Source organism: Fusarium mangiferae (assembly GCF_900044065.1).
Source record: "Fusarium mangiferae strain MRC7560 genome assembly, contig: FMAN_scaffold013, whole genome shotgun sequence".
In the NCBI taxonomy this organism is placed as follows: domain Eukaryota; kingdom Fungi; phylum Ascomycota; class Sordariomycetes; order Hypocreales; family Nectriaceae; genus Fusarium; species Fusarium mangiferae.
This window is the reverse complement of record NW_024573933.1, coordinates 308,414-323,314: the sequence shown is the minus strand read 5'-3', so window position 1 is coordinate 323,314 and position 14,901 is coordinate 308,414. Positions and strand designations below refer to the sequence as shown.

Below are 14,901 nucleotides of genomic sequence, written 5' to 3'. Positions count from 1 at the left end.
ATTAATCGCCGATAATCCAACGTCACAATAGTTATCCAAGACCACTAATACTAGCATTCTCCATCTTTAAATATTGCATTACGTACTACCTGACTGCAGTTCGGCAACTAAGAAGAATGAGGCGGCAATTTAAGCCATTTTTCAGTCCAAAGAAGCCACAGAGAATATCTACCATGCCTCGCCACGAGAGGCTTGGAGGATCCTCAACGGATCAACGTACGTTGTCCGCGGACCTTGGAAACTTACATAGATTGATGGGACAATAAACCACCATTGATATCAGTCCTATGGTAAAATATAGTTTGAAAGAGACGTTATTACGAGCAACTGACAACTCAACGATGTGGATCCCGTTTCAAAATCAGATATATATATCACATCAATCACTACTCGCATCACTTCTTCTAACAGTATTCACAAGATCTAGACCTCGCTTTCTTCTCTTCTACTCAAACCAGCAATGCATTTCAGTTCTCTCATCGCTGCCATTGCTTCGGCATCTCTAGCCTCCGTCGCATCGGCATGCCAGCCAGACGGCACCATTGGAAGCTCAGTGCCGGCTTCTAACCTCAACTGCTGCAGTGGCTGTGCTTGGAACAGCTACATCCGGAACAATGTGAGTTCTTCAAGAGCCCAAGGGCTATTCAGGAAACCAATGCTAATCCCTTTACCAGGCAGTTACATACTATTGTCCTTCGATTTCTGGGAACCAGTGCAACATCATCCCTTACCATGGCTAAGTGATGAATGGCTCTAGTCCTCTCATAGTACCATTACCAATATCTACATTTTTCCCGGCCTTCCTCAATCGGCGATGGTACAAGGGGACGAAATGAATAACACTATGGCCAATTTTGCGCTAGAAGGAGACCCTTATTTAGTGTAAGAAACGAATAGCAATTACATTCATGCTGTGACGGTTGTGGCAAGCATTCCAGAGTAAGAGGTCTAGCCTTGTTGGTGAGGTCAGGAGGCTGTCCGTGATGATAGACATAAAGGGACGGAATCCCCTTAATACCTTAGCTTCTTTATGCTTTTTTAGACTAAATTTATACTTTTTATCCTTATAATTAATATTATTAAACTGATTATTTAATTCCCTATCTAATAATAAAGACCCTATTTTTAATTAAATCTAACTGGCTATTTACACTTAGCTTACAATTAAGGCTATTAGAAATTATTGTCCTTTGCAGTTTTTTCCTTGGTTATTGCTCTTTACCTTCAAAATGCTCTCCCACTATCTTAGTCTTCTTAACCTAATCAGAAGCGGTATCTATATCGTAAATTATTCATCCAGCCTCATAAGTCGGAATGTCCTCATACAACCTGCGTTTGCACTATTCGCACTCTTCAGACCATTTCTCTACTTCAGCTATAGAAGCTTCTATATTCCAGAGGAAATAGAAGACCCAGTTAGCTAATACATTGATTGTGGGATATGTCAGTATTAAAGCTCCCGGCGTTTAACTACTGAACACTGTACTGAGGTCTGAATGTATGTCGAAACTTGACATGCGTCCTACGCGGCGCAAATTGAGATACAGTTTTTCCTACTTGAGTTTTGGATTTATCTCCTGAGCTAGTTTGAAAATAAGTAATTGCCCATAGCAAAGAGAATTGTTAAATCAAGTCTACAGTCGGGATAACGGTATGAGGCTACGCTGTCATCAGCGACTGAATGTAGCTAACAGCGGCTAAACCGGCAGATAAGATTAGTGCCGCCAATACCGTAGACTAATTGAATCCACTTCGGCACTACCGAGTACCAATTCCGACTAGTTAGTATGCTTGAGGCATATAGACCCATGGTCAGTGAACAATCTAGGCGCCGTGATGGGACTCAACTATTGACGATCAAATCCTACTGGTCCACAGTCACATGATTCCATGCAAGACCAAGAAAACGATACACACAGGTCTAGCTGAAGATGCAAATAATCTGGACTTGAAAACTTTCTCGTTCCCATGCTCTGCATAAATCACCCTCGACCCAAATTCCTAGCTCGACCTTTGACTTGGAGTAAACCTGAGCCAGTTGAACAGCTGACTTATTTCCTGTTTAGTCTTCCATTATACAGGCGTTCATCCTGCTCCCTGGTTTGAAAATGAATGATCTACTTCTCCGAGGCCATACCTGCCGGCATTGCCGGAAGCTCAACCTCTGCGAAGCACCAGAAAGTGTTTTCATAGATACAGACTTGGACTCAAACTTCTGGAGGTACAGCAAGCCCTCCCCCTCTCTGATGAGATTCACTGGTATACGTCTTGATGATCTGCAAGAAGGTGCGCGCAACGGCTGCTGCCCGGGAAAGTATCTCTCTTCACAGCTTGGAGAGGGATTCCCAGAAACATTGAGCCCGCATGATTTGAAACTTTACACTGATGGTTGGCGTTTTCATGGTCTGATACCTCTGGAGAAGACTCTCTCAAGCGATCGAAAGCTTGAATTCCGAATCGAAGACCAATATGTTCATGCTCCATGTCATAAAGGAAAGGTTTATGTAGAGTTCCTCTCGTACAACATCACGACCGATCAAGGTGAACTAGTGTTCTCAGTTGTGTTATTCTTCCACTAACGAATATAGAGGTCGAATGGACTGGACGACAAAATCTTTTGACTCGAAAGCCCATAGTTGCAGATCCCCTGTCAGGCATAACCGCGGCGACTATTCGAGATTGGAAAGTCAGATGCGACAGCAGCCAAGCTGAAGCCCATAAAATCTGTTCCAAGCCAAGTCCGAGATTCCTCCCTACTCGACTCATCGAGATTCTCAGAATTGGTAACGATAAGAAGCCTTGCGTGAAGCTCGTCGAAGGCAATTCGCTAGACAAAGACACCGAGTATACAGCTCTGAGCTATTGCTGGGGAGGCGAATTGAAAGAATGTTTAAAGAAGGCAATAAAGACTCGTACGGGACCGAAATCCCTTGGGATGACATTCCTAGAACGATCCAAGATGCCATTCTAACATCGTACAAGCTTGGAATCGGTTTCGTCTGGGTAGATTCACTCTGCATCATTCAGGACAGCAATGGGGCCGATAAAGAAATTGAGATTGGCCAGATGACCCAGGTCTATACTCATGCAGCTTTTACAATTGCAGCCAGAAGGGCTCCCGACGCTCATACTGGTTTTCTTTACCGGAGGTCAGTTCCCTCAGGAACAACCATCGTGGAGTTTCGCGGCGAAGATGGAGAGACAAGACAATGCACATTGACGTTCGAAGCCGCAGAAAGGGACGAAAACCAAAATTTCTTGGACACTCGGGGCTGGACATTGCAGGAATACTTGCTGTCTCGCCGACTGGTCATTATTGGAACGTGGACAACTACGTGGTCTTGTCGCAAGGAACGCAGGGGAAACTATGACGGATGGAACCTGGATAGACAAGGAGGTGACCCGTTCCAGTATAATGGAAGTTGGACTTCGAGTGACAACACAGTCTTGAAAGGCACTGAGTGTCTCGATGCTATTGCCTTCTTCGGCACTCATCTCGACAGCGACCACCCAAGGCCTGAGGACCATCTCGTGATGTGGGAGTGGAATAGGCTGGTTCAGTTATACACCGGACGAAACCTAACAAAGAAAGCTGATAGAATTCTCGCGATATCAGGCCTCGCACAGATCTTCAGCCCCATGCGCGGAGGGGAATACGCCGCTGGCTTATGGCTGAAAGACCTCCCTGAAACACTTCTTTGGGAAAACCGATCTGGAGCTTTACATCGCAGGCCAAGCGATCAGGGACCATCGTGGTCTTGGACGGCTATCAACAGTACAATCACATGGGGTACTGGCAACGGAAGACATGTTTTGTCAGTGGACTCTGTTGAATGTGAGCTTGATCATCCAGGAGCTCCTTTCGGGTCCGTCAAACGCGGTGTTCTTCGTGCTACGGGGCCTGCATTGGACTTGGAGTGGAAATGTAGCAGAAGTACATCCAACTGGAAGAATCCTGGCGGGCATCATCTGAGGTACTTGACGCCTGATGGAGAATATATCGACGCCCATGTCAGATTTCGCCCCGATGCAGAAGAGCCTGATTCAGACTGGGCGACAGTAACACTCCTTGCTGTCTTAGTTGATAACTCCACGACAGGAATTCTTCTGAGAAAGAAGAATGACACTGATTACTCAAGATTGGGTTTCTTCGATGCGGATCTTCCAGGCGACACATCTCTTATATCCTGCCAATTGCCTGTGGTCAAAGAATGGAGTAGTAGAACTTTTACAATTGTATAGTTGACAGATTTTTACATAAGACGACGGGAACAGGCACAGTCAGGCTTTGGCATAAGGGTTGTAGTGGAGTCGTGAGGGGTTGATCCAGCGGAGAGTGCTCCCCAAAGCGGCAGAAGAATACTCCGCGCCTAAAGTCTGGGGAAGCAAATGACATAGATAAACTGAACTCAAGGTCAAAATATGAAATAACACTCAGATTGAATCATACCAGAGAATCGTGGTCAAAATGGCTTCAGAAAACCAAGAACAGCGCACCTTGCACCTTGTTGGCATTGGCGTCGGTCACTCAATCGCCCCGCCAATGCACAACCATATTGCCCTATCCCTCGGACTACCATGGACATTCTATGCTACGGAATGTGCCACCCTCGATGGCTTAATGGACCTTGCGCGAAAAGACACTACAGCAGGTCTGGTTGTTACAATGCCTTACAAAAACGCCATCATTCCTCGTCTCGATGCATTGGATGACCTTGCTGCCACAATTGGCGCTTGCAACAACGTCTACCGTGACTGGGAAGATCCCACAAAGTTACGTGGAACAAACACTGATTGGCGCGGCATCAAAGGCTGTCTGCTCGAGAAGGGCAATCAACCTGGTGTACCTGTTCTGAACAAGCCAGCGTTGATCGTTGGTGCTGGAGGAGCTAGTAGAGCAGCCGTTTATGCGCTCAGCTCATACTTCCAATCTTCAATCATTTACGTGTTGAATCGCGATGAGCAAGAAGTAAAAGATCTCATGCGAGACTCTCAGAAACTCTCGCCTGTTCCGACAATCATCCACGTCAAGGAGGGGGAAGCCCAGAAACTCGAGACACCATACTACGTTGTCGGCACGGTGCCTGACTTTGAGCCTCAAACATCAGATGAGCTTGCTGTTCGAGCAAATCTGGAAGAATTTTTGTCTCGTCCTGAGAAGGGAGTTTTGCTTGATATGTGCTTCAAGCCAAGAAGGACGAGAATGATCAAGCTAGCGGAGCAGAAGGGCTGGCCTACGGTGGAAGGAACGCATGTTATTGGGTATCAGATTGAAGAGCAGTGGAGGCTTTGGGCTGGTGAAGAGAGAGTGAAGAAGCTTGATAGAGAGGGAGCGTGGAACGTTCTTATCGGCTCGGCTGAGAAGAGTCCCGGCATCAACTTCTAGATCTCATATACCTACATATTTTTATGAAGCATTTCACATCAGATATTCTCCTTCAACAGTCAACCGAGTGACTTCAACTTAAACTGAACTGATTCTCTATGAGTAAGAGATATTTAGACGAATCATCGTATGGTTGGTTCAAATGTCTAGATCTCGTTCAGCTTCAACCGCTCGACAAACTTCTTCCAAGCTGCGATGCCTCTCTCGGCATGTTGCTTCGGAACATCCTCCCCCTCCTCAGCCATAGTTCGTGAAAACAACTCCATCGAAACATATCCCTTGTAGCCCATATCATGAATCAACACCTTGGCAATATCCTCAACAGGGAGATATGCACCTCGGTCCGTCTCATACATATAAGCCCTAGCATTTCGAGACCAGTTCATCCTAGCCGGGTTTCCATCAACATGGAACGGATGTCCTTTGACAAGGGGGGTTTCCATCCTTTCAGCGTCGACGACTTGGATGTAGAATACTTTGTCCAGAGTGACCTCTTTGAGAAGTCTCTGCAAGGATTCTTTGAGATCTTGATCTGCGTTGGGTGTCTTGCCAGTGGGAGAAGCGGGGTCGCCCCAGACACGTCCGGCGATGTTGAATGTGTCGAGGCACAGACCAAAGTTAGGCCTATTGACCTTCTGGGCCACTTCCCAGGATTTCTCCCAAGTATCGACATGCGTACTCCAGCACAAAGCCTCGTATGCAAAACCAATTGGGGGATCTTGTTTAGTACCCAGATCAGCTAGTTCGACGAGATCTCCCACTATAACATCCATATCGCCGGTCAATTGATCAGCTGGGAGGAAGTTGGCAGGAATCTGAATTGTGTTGGTGCCCAAGATCTTTGCGATCTTGAACCATAATTTGATCTTCTCAATAAGCCGCGCGTGTTGCTCACGATCCTTCAGACCCTCATAGAATAAGAATGGCTGCAGGCCAATGACTGTAAGCTTCAAGCCATCCAGCAACTCCCTGATATGCGATGCTGCATCAAGAATCTGGTCGTTGCTGGGAGTTTCGACACTGTGTAGTCTTTTGGCCTCATATTCAAGATCCTCGTAGAAGACTTCGATTCCTTGGAAGCCATGCTCTGAAGCCTGTTTGGCCTTGTTGGCGAAGTCGTGGAGCCATGCTCGGCCAAGCGATGCTGACAAAATGGCAGGCTGGAAAGAACTCATTTTTTGTATTTTAGTAGCTTGATGAGCTAGGATGACAACGATGTCGTTGATTTTTGGTAGTGCTTTATCTCATGTACTCGATTAGCGACATGGTGTCGCTCGAGGCCATAATGACGGAAGTGAGCCGGCAAAATACTGTTCCGATGATGCCGGGCCGGGGATACGACTCCCGAGGTTCACTGGGTAAGTCATTATCCAAGATTCTACATCCGGTGCCTCACTACGTGCAATGATATGAAATTGACGTTCTGATACAGAGAAGAGTCATTGAGGACGTTCACGTACAATGGTGGTATTATAGCCTTGATAGATGTCATTGCCTTGTCTAAGTGCCTATGTATCTGCTGTCCTTTCCAAACGCTCCTTGTATGCCCTAAACACCTCTTCTCTCATGAGATTAGCCGGTGCTCGTCTCGTAGTAAATAATTCAAACTGCATCATGCCCTGTTCTGGTAGGACCTGCAGACCATCAACAGGTATCCATCCCTTCTCTGATAGCGACTTAATTTGCTTGAGTAGTGGAGTTTCTAGTGGTGTATACGAAAGCTGTGGGCACATATTAGCTTAATTTAATGGTACGGCATCCAGGCTATCGATGTTTACCTCAATTGCCACGCCACCTGTTGGGCTTGAAAGCCAATGATCTGGGAGACTCGTGTCTGCTGAGCATTGGCCATGAATCTCTCGCGTTGCCACGCACGAGACGACAATTGTCGGTAGGCTTATATCTTCAGGCCATACGTCATTTTTTGAATCGATGATTCTAAAGGACGGATGATCGTGATTTCCGTTTTCTGTCTCGATGCCACTCCCCTTAGCCTCAATACTTTCGTTTTTGTGCTGCCTATCAAATTGCTTGATGAGTTCTTCTGCCCTCGGCCGAGTTCGGTTGTGAATCAGAATAGTCTTCACGCCGAGTCGGACGAGAGCGTATGCAGCAGCACGAGCCATACCTCCAGCACCAATGATGAGCCCTGTCGTCCGTCTTCTGACAGCATTGATAGGAGATAGATTTCGCTGAACGCAGGTATGAATGCCAATCCAATCAGTGTTCTCACCAAAAAGAGATACTGTTGGTCCAGCTGTGTTTCTGTCAAGTAAAGAGTCCATAGTAGGCTTCTTCAGACATAGAAGGGTATTGACAGCTCCAATGGCTTTTGCCTCCTCACTCAGGAAGTCAAGCATGGGTAGTATAGCAGTCTTGAACGGTGCAGTTATACTGGCCCCTCCGAAAGTGTTATCTTTGATGATCTCAGATAGCTGGTCTATCGATTCGTGAAGGAAGATGTTGTATCGATGCGGCATGCCAAGTAGTTTGAAAGCAGCATTGTGCATGGCTGGTGACAGGCTCTTCGATGTGCAATTTCCGTAGATGCCAAAATATTGGCCGTCGAGAAGAAAGGATGAGAAAACTGCTTTTTGGGCTTCTTGGACTGTGAGCAGAGCATTTGATGGACAATCTGGGGCCAGCCTTCGGACCAGTGGGTGAGTGACTGGGCTGAGGATGGGGTTGAGATAACAGGACATGCGTCCAAGACGGCCCGTGTTGTATGCTATTAATGGGATGGTATGAGCTGGTGATGATTTGACTCGATGAATAAAGTGCTGCGCGGCAAAGTTGTCTTCCACGGACCTTGCCTCTTGACAAATACGGATGATGTCGCATCCGAGACTTTGAGCTCGCTCAATCATAGCCCATTGTTTTGGTAAATTCCAGCCATCTTCTGCTGGGTCTGAAACGACATAGTGCGCGATGACCTTCGTTTGGCCCTTGGATGCAATGAGATTCTGGATCTTGGCTGTGTCGCATTTGAGGTCGACAGAGAGGTACTCCGGAGCCAGCCGCAGCCCATGATGTAAGAGCTCGAAATATTCATCCGCAGAGATTTGTTTTTCGTTCTCATAAATGTCGATATGGTATATGATTGGAAGTCGGATGTTCCTCCTAACAACGAAGAAATGCCTGCTGATTCCATCTGCGGCCGTATCCTTAACGCCAACCTCATTTCCGAGAGCTAAAGCCGGTATTGTAAGTTCAAGAGCGTCTGCTTCAGTGTCCAGTCCGCGAAATTCAGTAACAAGTCTGCTGAGTGTCGATAGTGGTAGAGACAAAGAATAGGTGAATTTTCTTGTCTCGAGTGGTATGAATGAAAGGCTGTTCTTTGCCTTGTACTTTCCATAGCAGTCGTCTCGTCTTGTGATGCTGTATATCAACTGCAGAAAGTCTTCTTCAACCTTCTTAAGTGCAAGAGCTCGAGGTGATATATCTCCCCGTGACGATGTTACATCCAGCTTGGACACTGACATATCTGAGATGTTGTAGAACTCAAAGCTCGACAGTTTTCGGTAAGATGGTGCTGCACGGCGCGTGAGATCCCGAATAGTTTTCACGTCGAATACTCTCAGATGCCGTTGAATCTCTTCAGCGTCTCGCAGAATGTAAATGATGAGATGATCCTTGGCATACTCGGCAAGCCATTCCTTTCCCGTACCTTCAACAACACCGGGGCCGCACACGATGACTGCGCCAGTCGGGTTGTCGAAGAGCATGGATCTCATTAGTCTCAACTCCTCTTGTCGGTATTGAGAGATTCCGTTAGTCGCTTTGTATACTGCTCTAGAAAGCCCTGTGGCCTTATAGAAGTATTGATCCGCATCTAGAATTCGAAATCCCAAGGCGCTCGAAGCCATGACCGCTAGAGTCGACATGCCACTGCCTCGCATGCCAATGAGCGCGATAGATGCGTTTGGTGCATAGTTGTGTCTAGGTTGAGGATGGTCGGGGGTAATTTTCCTCGAGAATGGTGTATGAGGAGTTGGTATCCTCGAAGGCCCCAAAGGGGTTGTAGCAGTTGAAGCTGCCATGCTTTCCTCTAATGATTCGCCTGGGCTGTCGATGGTTCTTTGTATGATGGGTCTCATGAGACCCGTCGAAGCATCGAGCCTAAGTTCAAGATGTACGCTTTTGAGTCGCCAGAGTCATGGGTACACAAAAAGCCATGGTGCAGTTCTCTGAGCGGCCAGCCATGTCTTTGCCCTCAGTGTGTTTAATCATATTGCCGACCCTTGATACTCGCCCAGGGTAGGTAAGTGGTCGCGGCATATTCCAAGCCAATCAAGCAGCACCGGCAGAAATTTCTGCCGCTCCAGCCAGACCCAGTCACCCCGCACAACGCTTACTGGATTAGGAAAGGATGGAGAAAGATGATTGTGATGAGTGAGTCTGATGAATTCGGACCACGGAAATCTGGCGGGCGTCAATTACTGGCAGTTGATGCACAGAAGAATGTGAGGACGTCAGAGTCCTAAATCATTAAAACCCCACAATGTCGACAACTTCCCCAGAATCGAGAAGCAGAGGTCAGCCAGAAGCTAGTCCACGAGCTTCAAAACGTGCAAGGACCGATACAGAAACTTCAGACAAGGGGCCCAATGGACGTAATCGGCATCGAATTACACGAGCATGCAATGAGTGCAGGAGACGCAAAGATCGATGCGGTGGCCAGCGGCCGTCATGCAAGTCATGCATCGATAACAACCGGACATGCAGCTATGGGCCCTCAAAGAAGCGAGGACTGCGACCGGGCTACGTGAGAGGCATCGAAACATTGCTGGGATTGATATTCAAGTCCATTCAAGGGAGTGAAGAGTGGATATGTGGCCTTCTGGAGGGTGTTGTTCAACAATCATCCTTCTGTCCTGCATCTGGTCTCCACGAGACCAATATCTCTATTGATCTCTTACTTGAAACATGGCACAAGTCCTCGGTATCTAAGAAAATGGGAAGTCTTCTCTCTACAGAAAGTGAGTTTGATGAAGAAGTTGGCGACTCGAGTCAAATTTTCGATACAAAGGTGGTCAAGGGTCTTACGCTTTTGGTATCGACAAAGGAAGTGTCAGGGGCACCCATGACGCCAATGGACACCAATACGACACAACCAGACATACCAACTTTTAATTATTCTCCTATACCTATTCCAGCATCTTCATCCCCTCAATGTCTCGAAAAGGCGGCACGTCATACCACCATCAACCGCCAGCCAGAATCCGAGTCGCGGCCTTTAAATTCCATGTCATCCGCCGCTTTCCTCGACCTTCCGAAGGACTGGTCTTACCTTCTGGACCTCTATTTCGAGACGACACATTGCTGGTTTCCAATATCACAAAAGCACGAACTCTTGCGTGCTGCCTACACATTATCCAATGGCGCGCCGACGACGTCTACCAGTTCACTTTCATCTGGAGAACTAGCCTTTCTTCATGCTGTCCTTGCGTATGCATCACATCAGTCGACAACACTATCAAGTAATTCCTGCAGAAAGCCTGGCGACATACACAGCCTCCAATCTCCACAAAATCTACTAGAGACAAATTTGTTCGCGAACCCAACTATCTTTGACCTCGGACATGTTCGAGCTCTTCTTATCATATGCCTTTTTGAAATGGATCAGAACCGCTGGCCTTCGGCATGGACCACAATCGGCCGGGCCATATACACAGCAATATCCCTTGGCTTATTCTCCCAAGGCGCCGTAGTTGATCCGTCAAGCCGGGATGGTATACAACGGACAACTATGGGCTGCACACAACTAGAAACCATGGTCGCAGCACGTCTCGATACGCTACCATACCTCACATCCTCCAATATCTTCCTCCAAGACGGCTTGTTGGCCGATGGGAATGAGGAATGGGAACCATGGAACCTCAAGATCCTCGTTGAACCAGAATCTCAGCAAGACCAACAGAACACAAACTCGCATGTTCCGGGGCATGTGATAAGTACTTTCAATCGATCACTCCAGGTGGTCCTATCATTGAACGATCTGATACACCACAAAAAGAACCTTGCCCCGGCCGGGAGCTTTAGCAAGCTCATAGGCTTATGCAAAGAGAACTTCAGCACTATGGATAGCCTGAAATCCGCCACCCTGTCACCTCAAGCTCTTGGTCTTTGCATAGCTTCAGTAACCATATTTGAACTGGCAGCAACTGAAGCTTCGGTCTCCAGCCGTCCTATCCTTGAACGCCCAAGCGGTTATTGGGAGAATGTTTCATTCTTGGCCAGCCTCACAGAGAAACGCGTCCGGATGATAGGCCGCTGTGCTATCTCGCCTATTATCAAAGCTTGCATGGAGTTGGTTGTGAGGTCTTTTCGTCAGCAGGAAGCGCATTATACTCCTAGTAGTATTGATTTCCATTCCGCTAAAGAAGCTGTTGCGAGATGTTTGCACATCTTACAAGAATCGTCGGGTGGAATGTCCCAAGATGATGTCTTGGACGGTGCAAGCCTTGTATCTGCCGGTAACGACGGTCATTCACTCATCCCGATACACGGGAAGAGACCAGTGCCATCCCATTTCGAATTACCACCAACTCCATCAACACTATTGTCGAGCAAGGTGGACACAGCAGTGCCGGACAATGCAACATATTCACAACCACCAAGCGGAATGCCATTCCCAATAGACCCAACCTTGGGGTCAAACATTGAAGACGACGGTCTTTTCGACAGCCTCGCTACGTTGGACTCGACGGATTGGTAAGTGCCCAAACAATAGGCACCGTTTTCGTACTAACGAGCAGATAGGCTGGCAAACCCACCAGAGTTCATGCAGCATCTGGGAATGCTTGACGATGCCCCTAGTAATCTTGAGCACCTTTTTGACATGGGATTCTAGTTTGAAGAGGAACGCATATCAACTTGCTCAATACCTTGGCAATAGAATCGGTTGCGAGCCATATCCGCGAGACCGTGGGGACTCGCACGAATCATCCGCTTTGGCTGCACACTACACTGGACATATACTGAGCCTTGTAAAGTGGCTAGCAATGGGCCGCTGAGCATACCTGTGTCCTAAAACAAACCGCTAAACGATTTAAGGGATGAGAATCCGCTAAAACCGCCCAGGAGTGGATGTTGCTCCAGCCGGCAAAGTTCTTTCCCACTCCTTTGGTGACCGGTCTATCACAACAAGAGTTGCTCCACTTCTTATCGGTTGAGGAAAACAGGTGACTCTATGTTTCGTTCTGACATCGGAGGGATCAATGCTCTCAGCATCATCAATATTTCCTTGACCAATCCATCCATCCGTTCATCATGGTTGCAGATGACAATATCCCATCTCATGAACGTCTCGATAACCAAGACGGCTCTATAACAAACCCAATGACTCATGTGTCTGACATCGTGCCGCAAGGTGCCCAAGAGGATGGCCAAAAGCAGTTCTACATCTTCGGCCACAACATATCACACTCTCTATCACCGACACTTCATAATGCCGGCTTCAAAGCTCTGAACCTGCCACATCACTACCAAATCCACGAGAGCGAGAATGTTGATGAGTCAGTTGAGAGCATAATTCAACGACCCGACTTTGGCGGCGCATCTGTCACGTTTCCACACAAGCTACAGATCGGAAAGATGTTGGGCTCACTCTCTCCAAGAGGAGAGAGCATTGGAGCTATTAATACCGTTGTCGTCACAGGATTCAATGGTAAAAGAGTGCTCCATGGCGACAACACTGACTGGATCGGCATCAAGAGATGTGTTGAGAAGTCTGGACCTCGAGACTTTGCTTCATCGTCGGCTCTGGTGCTGGGTGCTGGAGGTGCTGCTAGAGCAGCATGCTACGCTGTCCAGACTCTAGGCTTTGGGGAGCTCATTGTGGTCAACAGGACTTTGAGCAAGGCCGAGGATCTAGCGTCGAGGTTTCCTGACCTCACGACCCGGGCATTTGCAACATTGGAAGAGGCTTCCGCTGCGAAGAATGCTCAGATCAGGCTTATCATTGCCTGCGTACCAGCTGACGATCTTGGAGCTCAGAAGATTCCCAGTACCTTGTTCTCAGGAACTGGGGATGGAGTGCTGGTGGAGATGGCATACAGACCGCAAGTGACAGGAATTATGACAGTTGCTGAGCGATATCCCTGTTGGAAGGTGTACAGAGGCGTTGATGTACTGGAAGAGCAGGCATATGCCCAGTTTGAGCTGTGGACTGGAAGAGAGGCTCCAGTTGGGGCGATGAGAAGTGCCATGCAGATGAAGCTGAAGGAGAAGATATGACAGTGTTTGCTCAAGTTAGAAGAGGTCAGACGGCAAGATGAATCGCAGAAGGTAACGCATACCATTAAGTATTGACGAAACAGACTAGAAGAACTATAAAGCAAAGAATTTCTACTATAATATTGTAGTTAGCACTAACATTTTTTTTACCCTTACTTTTAGCCTTATAGGGCCATCTAGCTTTTAACTTTTAATTTAAAAGCTTTAGTAATCAGGCCCTTATAGGAGGCCTATATCTTAAAAGTTAGGATCTCAGCGTTATCTGCCTTAATGGTGCAATTACTGCTTATTTAAGTTACCACCTCTTAATAGCTATATTAGCCTCCTTTCCCTTACCCTACTTAAAAGATCTTTAATTAATCTTTTTAATATACTGCACTAAGCCTACAATAAAGTATATTCCTTAACCTAACTGTTAGTTATAGCTACTAATACTAATTATAGCTACCAATATAATACCTGCTGTATATAAGAGCCTAGAGCCTGATTATGGCTATTATATAACTAACTATCATCTTATTATACCAATTAAAATAGGTATTAGAATTGCCCTCTAGAGTGATTACCAGCTGGCTTTGCAAATTCGAGTACAGGTTGGCCAGGTGGAACTCCGCCACGCCGGCTCAGATAAGCACTAAGGTTTCTAAGCGTACTTTAAAAACGAATCATGAGCGGTGAACCCCAAATATTGTGGGTAAGACTGCTCCTGGCCCAACTGAATGTCAAGATAGCAGCGTAGGCTTATTGGCAGATGCAGAACGACATTCCGTCGTTTTAGGCTAGCGGTACGATCCATCCGCCCGAGTTTTATGGGGTATTGTTCCTTATCTGCGATATCCCTGCTGCTTACTCATGAGCCAATGAAAGCTCGTTCAACAGTCGGTACCACCGAAGATGTCAACTTGCGACACCCTGACTGATTTGCCATATTTTGTGGACCTGTACCATGATATGTCCCAGGGAATTGTGTGATTCGCAACTGTCGTTGTTATAATTCAACGGGTGATCAGCAGAGCATACAAAGCCACATCGATACCCCGCCCTTAACGCGAAAACATACCTTTTATCGATAGAACAGCAGATCCTCAAGCACAATACCAACACCCTTAGCAGGATCGGCCCAGCTAAACAACAGACAATAAGTAAGGCCTAAAGAAAGAAGAAGAAAAGCCCAAAAGGAGTTATTAAACAGTCTATTACAGATTATTAAGGGCCGAATATCTAGAAATAAAAGCAGATTGCTTTATATATTATACCTATGTAGTGGTAAGGGCTAA

At 46.9% G+C, this 14,901-nt stretch overlaps 7 protein-coding genes across 7 annotated transcripts; 5 read left to right on the top strand and 2 right to left on the bottom strand.

The window, feature by feature from the left end:
* Positions 1-460: 460 nt before the first annotated feature.
* Positions 461-740, top strand: FMAN_00107 (uncharacterized protein; the record flags this gene model as incomplete). Its single annotated transcript, XM_041821916.1, has 2 exons — positions 461-616; positions 675-740. The coding sequence occupies 2 exons, from the start codon at positions 461-463 to the stop codon at positions 738-740; spliced, it is 222 nt and encodes a 73-aa protein (XP_041687649.1).
* Positions 741-2,108: 1,368 nt separating this feature from the next.
* Positions 2,109-4,242, top strand: FMAN_00106 (uncharacterized protein; the record flags this gene model as incomplete). Its single annotated transcript, XM_041821915.1, has 3 exons — positions 2,109-2,541; positions 2,589-2,738; positions 2,798-4,242. The coding sequence occupies 3 exons, from the start codon at positions 2,109-2,111 to the stop codon at positions 4,240-4,242; spliced, it is 2,028 nt and encodes a 675-aa protein (XP_041687648.1).
* A 226-nt stretch (positions 4,243-4,468) lies between these two features.
* Positions 4,469-5,386, top strand: FMAN_00105 (uncharacterized protein; the record flags this gene model as incomplete). The annotated part of the gene is made up of 1 exon (XM_041821914.1): positions 4,469-5,386. The coding sequence occupies one exon, from the start codon at positions 4,469-4,471 to the stop codon at positions 5,384-5,386; it is 918 nt and encodes a 305-aa protein (XP_041687647.1).
* A 146-nt stretch (positions 5,387-5,532) lies between these two features.
* On the bottom strand, positions 5,533-6,561 carry FMAN_00104 (uncharacterized protein; the record flags this gene model as incomplete). Its single annotated transcript, XM_041821913.1, has 1 exon — positions 5,533-6,561. One exon carries the CDS (start codon positions 6,559-6,561, stop codon positions 5,533-5,535), a length of 1,029 nt encoding a protein of 342 aa, XP_041687646.1.
* Positions 6,562-6,894: 333 nt separating this feature from the next.
* Positions 6,895-9,426, bottom strand: FMAN_00103 (uncharacterized protein; the record flags this gene model as incomplete). The annotated part of the gene is made up of 2 exons (XM_041821912.1): positions 6,895-7,107; positions 7,165-9,426. 2 exons carry the CDS (start codon positions 9,424-9,426, stop codon positions 6,895-6,897), a joined length of 2,475 nt encoding a protein of 824 aa, XP_041687645.1.
* A 461-nt stretch (positions 9,427-9,887) lies between these two features.
* Positions 9,888-12,239, top strand: FMAN_00102 (uncharacterized protein; the record flags this gene model as incomplete). The annotated part of the gene is made up of 2 exons (XM_041821910.1): positions 9,888-12,100; positions 12,149-12,239. The coding sequence occupies 2 exons, from the start codon at positions 9,888-9,890 to the stop codon at positions 12,237-12,239; spliced, it is 2,304 nt and encodes a 767-aa protein (XP_041687644.1).
* A 419-nt stretch (positions 12,240-12,658) lies between these two features.
* On the top strand, positions 12,659-13,624 carry FMAN_00101 (uncharacterized protein; the record flags this gene model as incomplete). Its single annotated transcript, XM_041821909.1, has 1 exon — positions 12,659-13,624. One exon carries the CDS (start codon positions 12,659-12,661, stop codon positions 13,622-13,624), a length of 966 nt encoding a protein of 321 aa, XP_041687643.1.
* Positions 13,625-14,901: the final 1,277 nt, after the last annotated feature.